At 54.9% G+C, this 9,152-nt stretch overlaps 1 protein-coding gene across 1 annotated transcript; it reads left to right on the plus strand.

Annotated features, from left to right (window-relative positions):
• The first annotated feature begins 816 nt into the window (after window positions 1–816).
• On the plus strand, window positions 817–7,976 carry YL-1 (Vacuolar protein sorting-associated protein YL-1). The gene is made up of 9 exons (XM_037236529.1): window positions 817–879; window positions 1,703–1,872; window positions 2,298–2,436; window positions 3,062–3,161; window positions 5,037–5,219; window positions 5,608–5,777; window positions 6,032–6,201; window positions 6,797–6,920; window positions 7,533–7,976. Exons 2-9 carry the CDS (start codon window positions 1,733–1,735, stop codon window positions 7,647–7,649), a joined length of 1,143 nt encoding a protein of 380 aa, XP_037092424.1. The 5' UTR covers window positions 817–879; window positions 1,703–1,732; the 3' UTR covers window positions 7,650–7,976.
• Window positions 7,977–9,152: the final 1,176 nt, after the last annotated feature.

Here is a 9,152-nt window from a genome sequence, read left to right on the forward strand (position 1 = left end):
ACCTATTGCTACCCATTGTTACCAGTGGCTTGGACTGGTTTCGGCACACTATTTACTTCCAACACGTCGGTTGTCATGTAAAAGAAGCAACACTAAACATCTGGAAAAGTAGCATCTGACCGGATAATTCGAATCATCCGGTCGACAACCCGATCACGGGAAAACCCTCTAACCGGCCAAACCATCTGGTGCTCTCCTAGCAATGCTCAAAACTAAGTGGTTGATTTGTGATGCTCCAAATGGAATTTTGGCGACGACTGAAGTTTTTACGTGGTGGTAGATTATATGGATTGCTATTTGAAGGCCAAACGAATTGGATGCTTCTTTATCTCCAAACTTAACAATATAGGTATAATTTACTCCTTGGTGGAAATTCGTTAACACTTGTAAGCGCTGAAACGCTTCAGATACAGATGCCCCACCATGCGCAGTAAAAAGAAACATGATTTCTTCACAACCACTCCAAGAAGTGCCACTTTTCATGATGCTCCGTCCCGGGCCTTTGCTTCACATTCCGTGCGAACGTGACGACCTATTAAAAATGTGTCTGTTACGTTGACTTCTGTCTATTTATATCAAACTCTTCTCAATACACGGCAAGCTTTTATATTTTTCTTGTTTGCCTAGTTTTCGAATTAGAATGCCAAAATTACCGAAAATTATCGAGACGTCACGCAGTCATGTCAGCTGACGATCGTCTTCAAGCCTGCGTCACATCTCAATTATGCGGCGGGTACGCAAACGACGCATATTTCGTGAAACGGCGTCTTTTTTATCACTTGTGTTTCTCGTGCCGTATTGAAATAAGTATCGAAGTTGATTGCATGAGTTGGGCTGCTCCGGTTGATCCCTCGTTTTGTTTGGAAGGATTTTCTTTAGGTAGGTACTGAAAAAGAGGGCAAGTTGGCGCTGGGCAGTAGGCGGCAAGAGAACATTTACTGATGTTTTTTTGGTTGATATGCATATGTTTTACTGGGTTACGTATTGCTTTCCGGGCGGTTTGTAATTTCAGAAAATCATTTGCAGTGCACGGCTTGTGGGTAGCTAATCATGGACACTGTCAGTGTTAGCATCTTAATGGATTCAAGCTAAGGTATTTTTGGATTTTATAACATTGATATGGTGGAAGCATATCTGTTTAATTTTGATGAAAGTATATATCTTTGATAAATCCACTCACTTATTGCTTCAGCAGACATGTATGCTTTGCTCAACAATACCAGTGCCATCAGTGCAGTCTTCTAGCTTTCAGTCTGGACACTGGGTGGGATCCTCTGACTGATCTGAATGTTGTTGGAGGGGTACATCACATGTCACACTTGTCCCCTCCCCAACACAGGGGGCCCATCTGACCCACTCAGTTGACCCTGCATGGACACAGGCTTCCTCATTGATGCAGCAGCATCCCTGATCACCGCAGGTGGTCTAATAATTTGCACAGACTGCAGTTGTGCCCAACAAGTGCCCACGCTGGAATTAGGTTTCAGGGCCTGCCTCTCTGTACTGGGGGTGCTGACTTGCACACAACCCTTTCATGGCCTCAGTGTGAACACACACTATAAGTCCTCATGTTCCTGTTACTGTCAGAGGACCTGATAAACATATGTCTTGTTTGTTTTATTGGTTCAGTGTCATGTTTATCTAATGCTGCTTCAAATATAAATTATTGCAAACACTTTGTTACAATGACCTTACTTTGCAGGTACTCTACCCTTAACTTGGTGCTGGGAAGATGGCATTGGCCACCACCAGAGAGCGCAGAAGTAATGCTGGGAATCGCATGAACAAACTGATTGGGGAAGAAGAGGAAGATGACTTTTACACAACTACTTATGGAGGTTTCAATGAAGAGGAGGAGGACAAGGACTACGCGTGAGAACTTCACTTTGGATCCAATGTCTGGTCTACATTTCAAGCCAGACATTCTTCTGATGGCAAATAGAAGCTCACAGAGATGGAAAATGTTGCATGTTGGAAGTGTATCATGCCATAAGAATTCCATGTTCTTACATGCTGACACACATGCTGACATGTGGATGCTCTCTGCCATGTTTTTCTGAGATGTCCTCCTTGTTTGCAGTTCTCCAACAGTGACTTACAGTGTTGCTGGCATACCAGCCTCAGGTGTTATCCAATTGTATTATTAAATGGTGGAACCCTTTAAAATTTTGAACCAATGCTCTTACATTTTGGTACTTGTTTGCTACAATAATGCACTGATTCCCACTGTCTGGTCCTCCAGATGCTGCCAAACTGAGTGCAGTGTGGCTGCATTACTTTCGATGAATACTTTTCAGGTCCGAGAAGGAGGTGGAGGATGTGGTGGACTCTGACTTTGACATTGACGAGACAGACGAGGTCAAGTCGGACCACGAGGACGCGGATGGACAGGGTCCTCGTCGGGTCCAGAAAGGCGTCGTCACAAAAGCTTATAAGGTACTTGATAGATGGGAGGAGGAGAACGCGTGACCTTCGGCTGGTGTGGCCATTTTGCGGCGGTGACGTTCCCATTATTTCAACGAACAGACCCCGATAATATGAGCTCCCCCAGAAATCAACACCTACTCCCCCCCCCCCCTCTGGTCTTTGGTTATCTTCCCGACGGCATATCCCGTTAACACTCCAATTTGCTGCTGTCATGGAACTGTCGAATGCATGCAGTAGCTTATATGGCTCCCACGGCTGGAATGTGTGTTATGTGTTAAATTCTGATGTCTAGGAATGAAAATGCCAGCCCACAGATATTCTTGCTTGTGATGGCAATATGACTTCCTTTCTAGTACATCCTCACAACTATGTCATTTGCTTCTTATCTGACAGGCTTTCATTTTAACATCAAGTTATTTGTTCTTTATGGATGGACCATTTTGTATAAATTGGTATTTCTACCCATGTGTGCCTTGTGTGCAGACTCTGCTGCACAGCCATTAGTCTGGTTTGGACACAGTTGGTGCGGTTTCAATCTTTTGACGCTTGTGCATTCATCAGGATTGTAATGAATTCACTGAATTTCTTTAAGGTCACAGTTTTTATCTGGTTGATGCTCGTGCCATGTTCCCAGGAACCAGTCAAGAAGAAGACGGTCACAGCTACTCCAGCTGTTAAAGTAGAAAAGAAACAGAAGAAGAGACTGACCAGAAAGGCTTTGAGTAATGCTGGAAGTAAGTAGCACATGGTGACTCAATATTATGTTGTTTGATCGGTTCATGTATTCTGCACATCTGTATTATAGAGACCTGCTTGATATGGTTGATGGTTGCTGATTGTTCCATGGTTGATGGTTCCTGCTGCTTGATATTTGAAGGTGTGTCTGGAAGGCATGCAGTTATGGTGCACATAATCATACAACAAGGTTTGCAAGTAATTACGTTTTCGGAAATGTCGCGCAGTCCATTCCGTCATTATGGTGGTATGTTCTCTCTTTGGTAGACTCTGTCCTGCCTCGAACCTGCCTTGGTTTGTGTCTAAAATATTCCTCCCTGCATATAATACCCATGTCCCTTTACCTGATGTTTTGTTCTGCAGTAGTTTTGCGCTGTCCCCTGATGACCTGCCAGCTTGTGGTTGGCAACTGGAGGATATAGCAGCTCCTCCAATATGACATGCTGGACACCTGTGCTGTACACACCATGTCCCTCACCATTTACCAGTACCGACGTCCTCAGCTCTGCCCGCTCCCGGTGCCTGGCAGTTGCGGTGTCGCGGCTTCCCATGCCTGCCCGTCCCTGCCCTTCCCTCGTCGCGGCGCCCTCTGCCCCTCCTTGGCATCCCCGGCTGTGTGTGGCCCTGCCTCTCCGTGCTCCCCTTCAGCCTCCCTCTCTTCGCACCGCCAGCTCTGTCCCTACTTGTTTCCTCCCAAACGTCCTAAGCTCACTGCCGCTCCGCCGGCGTTCTCGGCTCTGACCTCTCTCCCCTCGTGGTGTCCCCGCCGGCGTCCTCGTCCTCTGCTCTGACCCCTTTCCCCTCCCTGCCGCTCCGCCGGCGCTAGTTCTGACCTCTCTCCCCTCCCTGCCGCTCTGCCGGCGCTAGTTCTGACCTCTCTCCCCTCCCTGCCACTCTGCCGGCGCTAGCTCTGGCCTCTCACCCCTCCCTGCCGCTCCGCCGGCGCTAGTTCTGACTTCTCACCCCTCCCTGCCGCTCCGCCGGCGCTAGTTCTGGCCTCTCACCCCTCCCTGCCGCTCCGCCGGCGCTAGTTCTGGCCTCTCACCCCTCCCTGCCGCTCCGCCGGCGCTAGTTCTGACCTCTCACCCCCTCCCTGCCGCTCCGCCGGCGCTAGTTCTGACCTCTCTCCCCTCCCTGCCGCCTGCCGGCGTTAGTTCTGACCTCTCACCCCTCCCTGCCGCTCCGCCGGCGCTAGTTCTGACCTCTCACCCCTCCCTGCCGCTCCGCCGGCGCTAGTTCTGACCTCTCACCCCTCCCTGCCGCTCCGCCGGCGCTAGTTCTGACCTCTCTCCCCTCCCTGCCGCCTGCCGGCGTTAGTTCTGACCTCTCACCCCTCCCTGCCGCTCCGCCGGCGCTAGTTCTGACCTCTCTCACCCCTCCCTGCCGCTCCGCCGGCGCTAGTTCTGACCTCTCTCCCCTCCCTGCCGCCTGCCCGTTAGTTCTGACCTCTCACCCCTCCCTGCCGCTCCGCCGGCGCTAGTTCTGACCTCTCACCCCTCCCTGCCGCTCCGCCGGCGCTAGTTCTGGCCTCTCACCCCTCCCCGCCGCTCCGCCGGCGCTAGTTCTGACCTCTCTCCCCTCCCTGCCGCCTGCCGGCGTTAGTTCTGACCTCTCACCCCTCCCTGCCGCTCCGCCGGCGCTAGTTCTGACCTCTCACCCCTCCCTGCCTCTCCGCCGGCGCTAGTTCTGACCTCTCACCCCTCCCTGCCGCCTGCCGGCGTTAGTTCTGACCTCCCACCCCTCCCTGCCGCTCCGCCGGTGCTAGTTCTGGCCTCTCACCCCTCCCTGCCGCTCTGCCGGCGCTAGTTCTGACCTCCCACCCCTCCCTGCCGCTCCGCCGGCGCAAGTTCTGACGTCTCTCCCACGTCCGGCAGTCGTGGCGGCTCGTCGCCGCTCCACGCTGGCCAAGTCGGCGGAGACGGCGCGCCGACAGCGTGAGCGGGAGCAGTCTGAGCGGCGCCGCGCGCCCCGCCGCGTGGTGCCCGAGCGCAAGATGACCCAGGAGGAGATCCTGGAGGAGGCCAAGGCCACAGAACAGGAGAACCTCAAGACGCTCGGTGAGGGACGCGCCGTCGGCTGACACGCGGCGTGTGTGTCCTAGATGGGCACTGGTCGCGAGCTTTAATAAGCGGGCTCTCTTGGCAGCGTAGGCAGAGGCGCTCGGAAGGGGATGAACACTCCTTGTTTGTGGCAGATGCGCGGTTGGCGAAGCGCACGCATGATGTTTTAGTGTTCTCTGTTTCTGAACAAGACTGTTCTGAGTAACTTCGTAGCAGATGACATGCCCGATGGCGCCATGGATGATAATGGTTATGTTATCAAACCACTACATAGAGCTCCATGGTGTGGTTCTGAATGAAATTGTCGTACTGATGCTGCCACCGCGCGACACGTGGCGGTCTTGCCGCTGCGTGACATCACCACTGCTGACGCCGCCCGCTACAGAGAAGTACCTGCTGATGGAGATCGAGAAAAAGAAGCTGAAGCCGGTGAAGAAGGAGTACACGGGCCCGATGGTGCGCTACCACTCGGTCCGTATGCCGCTGATCGAGGAGGTGCCCGTGGTGGAGCCGCCGGCGCCCATACAGGGCGAGATGCGTCTCGATGACATCCAGGTGAGGGGCGGCCGGGGCCGGGTGTGGCGGTGTATCAGGGTCCGGAGCCGGGCGTGGCGGCGCGCCAGCGGCCGGAGCCGGGCGGGGCGGCGGGTCAGGAGCCGAGGGGCCTTCCCAGAGTGTGTTGTTTAACACACTCCCTCTGGGAAAGGTGTATGTGCAGTATGTTTGAACCTGGGTGGTATTTTGCTGGGCTGGATGCCAGGTGGTGGGCGCGGCGCTGCCCCTGACCTGGCCACTACACCTCGCCTCAGATCGAGTTCTCGGAGCCGGCGGCCGTGCGGGACGACATCAAGTACGAGTCGAAGATGGTGGGCCACTGCGAGCGCACGTTCATCTCATTCTCCGAGCCGGCCATGGTGGAGCGCTTTTTCCCCAACGAGAAACCCAAGGTCAAGCAGAGGAGCGTCTGCCCCATCACCAGGTCAGCCAGCCACCGAGCGGTTGTCTGAACCCTAATGGCTCATGCGCCAAGTCCGGCTCACGTTTTTTCTGCTGTGCTGTTGGTGGCAGTGTAGGTGGGAGATAACAGGTTTTCGCGCCGAGCGGATCGTGTGAGGAATGCTCATCTCCCATGGCTGTAAATGCCGATTCTGGTCTGACCGGCCGTGAACCCGTCGCGCCCGGCATCCGCCGATCTTCTGGCATGCGATGGTGACAGATACCCCACCCTGGCGGCCGCTCAGGTCCCGTGTACTGCACGCTATTGTTAGGGTGCACCGAATGCGTAATGACATTCCCGAGTGAAGCTGAGATCACGCTGCGATAGGAAAAGTCGTGAGTGACGCTGCGAAAATCCCGTGTTTATGTGCTATTTGACTGGATTATGACTTGCATTCCGTTAGCTGGGAGTGTCGGCCGTCTGCGGCCGGGCCGGCGTCTCGGTGTTGGCCCTGGTTACTGCGGCGGTGTGTCTCAGTGGCGGGCAGGTCCGTCCTGTCCCCAGCGGCGCTGCCACGTGCACATCCCGTCTGGGTGCCGACCGCGGCGCCACGCTCATCGACCGCTCCCACCGCCAGGCTGCCGGCCAGGTACTTCGACCCCATCACCCGGCTACCGTACGCCAACCTGCAGGCCATCAAGGTACTCCGCGAGGCCTACTACCAGCAGCTGGAGCTCAAGGGCAACAGGAACATCCCGGAGGTACGGCCGCCGACCGTCCAGATCGCGCGGATGGTACCGCGCTGGGGATACTGCTGTGGAAAGGGGCGTGGCGCTCCGTATAGAGTGGGAGGGCTGGGAATGTTGGACACCGCCTCATTGGTCTGGATCCACGTCGAGGGGACAAAGTTTTTTTTAAATATTTAATCCGCGCATTTTTGAATGGCTGGGTTTCTGGGATCAGAGCTGACGCTAAGAATTGCTTGCTGTATGAGCCCCGACCTCTACCATCCTATCGCGCATTTCCACGTCAACGGCAGAATTGGGTGGCAGAAGTTTAACTTGCCGCAATGCTGGGCACGGTCCGTCCTGTCCTCTGATGTCACCTGACGTATAGTGCGGCCGCTGCCACCTGTCAAGGGTAAATAGCGAGCACCTTATGCGTCTCGCACCCAGCCCGCCACGAGTGGATGGATCGGAAGGCAGGCGCTCCACCCAACTGAGCCACCGGGACGGGTGGTCGCGTTGCTGTGGTCTTAGTGCATCCGACGGCATGGCAAGTCACATTGTCTTTCGTCGGTCCCTTCTAGTTGGGTGTTGGCGGGAGATCGTTTGATGAATCATCCAGTGAACCCAGCGTACCTCCTACCGCAGGTGGCGCGTTGGATCAAGTGGCGTCAGCAGCAGAAGGAGCGGCGCGCGCAGCTGCTCGCCCAGAGGCGACAGATGGCAGCAGCGGCGGGCGCCGGCGGCAGCACCGGCAAGAAGTGAGCCGATCGGCCGGCCTCTCCGATGTCGTCAGCTGCTCTGTTTTGTACATTTGCTTCATGACCATTGCTTTTGTAACGAGGCGCCCGAATGTTCATCTCAAGTGTTTTCATCTTCTTTGAGCACAGTATACGGGATCTTGTGCTTGCTCACAGTACATATCGCCCTGCGTTAACATAAACAGTGCGTTCTGTGAGCTGGAATAGTGTCACAATTGAAGAGGTTGTGCAGCCCTGCCTGTAGCGCCCCTGCCGCCAGAGCTGAGCTGCATGTGCAATGCACGAGAACCATGTTGAATCAGCATGTAGGTCAATACAATATGAATTGAGAGTCGGCTTTCCCTGCTCTCTGCAGGTCGGGCGTATTGCTGGTTTTATGAAAATGTCAAGTGCAACTGGTTTGTTCAAAGCTAAATGCCTGTGAAATGTGCATTCAATATCTTCAGCCGCGGCATAAATGCACTTTGAAAAAACATGCTTCACAATTGCGTTTGATTTTTGGTAACTGGGAAGGGAGCTCACGTCTAATGCGAGCCACGCGAGGTGATAATACAACCGCGAGGTGCAGGTTTTAACGCGTATTGCTCCAGTTCGTAGCCGACATCGGCGTCTGCCAGGTCCGTCCGGGACGACGCGAGCGGTCTGGCGGGAGTCGGCCCGCCGCCTACCGTCATGCCGCGGGCCGGTGGCCGCGCCCTCCACGGCCACATTGACCCGCGACCTGCGGGGTCGCCGGGGCCCGCTGGTGCCCTCCTTCACATGACGCAAGCGGCCGGTGGTTACCGCGACTACGGGCCCCGGATCGGGGGAAGGGGCGGGGGACGATCACACTGCCTCCGACCGGGAGGTGACTGGGGGGAACTGCGCCCATCACCTCCCCACGGCGACCGGCGCCAGTCCGCGTCGGGCGCCGCCGCTCGGGGCTCAGCATGGACCAGCCAGGTTCGCGGGCAGCCGCGGTCAGTGATCCGTCGAGCCGTCTGGCTGGGGAGGCGAGGAAAGACACGAGGCTGTCCCAGGTTGTAACCGTACGAGCAGAATCTCCAAAGAATCCTATCCGCCGTGACTGTGTGGTGAGCAAGACACGTAAAAGTTCGGTTTTCTCACATTGTGAGGGTCTGAGCCCCTTTGTTTTGCAGCGCGCGCCGTAAGTCAATTTTTGTGGGCAGCGAATCGATGGATTCCGTTGCTAACCTGACACTCCCAAGCGACGATCGGCTGTCGCGAATCCAGCAGACAATGGTGTTACGTAACGTCCCTTTAATGTTACTGTCCAAGTGAGGTTCCACCGCGGAAAGCTCAGCGTCTGATTAATCCCATGAGTTATATCTGTTCACGGTTCGGTCAGCCTGCATCCCTGGTATCGCTGGGTTCAGCGTCGCTTTCCATCACTCATTAACTGGTAGTGGTTGAGACTGATGTCCGTTGCCAACAAGATTGGCATTGTGTTTCGAGCTATATCGGACCCAATGGACTGCCTACAGCACATTGGTATGTCATTGGAGGC

Source organism: Pollicipes pollicipes, unplaced genomic scaffold, assembly GCF_011947565.3.
Source record: "Pollicipes pollicipes isolate AB1234 unplaced genomic scaffold, Ppol_2.1 Scaffold_7261;HRSCAF=8764_pilon_pilon_pilon, whole genome shotgun sequence".
Lineage (NCBI taxonomy): Eukaryota > Metazoa > Arthropoda > Thecostraca > Pollicipedomorpha > Pollicipedidae > Pollicipes > Pollicipes pollicipes.

Excerpts from the sequence above, each read along its gene's own strand:
- YL-1 (XM_037236529.1), top strand. The coding sequence starts at position 1,733 with ATGGCATTGGCCACCACCAGAGAGCGCAGAAGTAATGCTGGGAATCGC. Across the intron at positions 5,220-5,607 it reads GGAGAACCTCAAGACGCTCG|AGAAGTACCTGCTGATGGAG; the intron begins GTGAGGGACGCG and ends CGCCCGCTACAG. Across the intron at positions 6,202-6,796 it reads AGCGTCTGCCCCATCACCAG|GCTGCCGGCCAGGTACTTCG; the intron begins GTCAGCCAGCCA and ends TCCCACCGCCAG.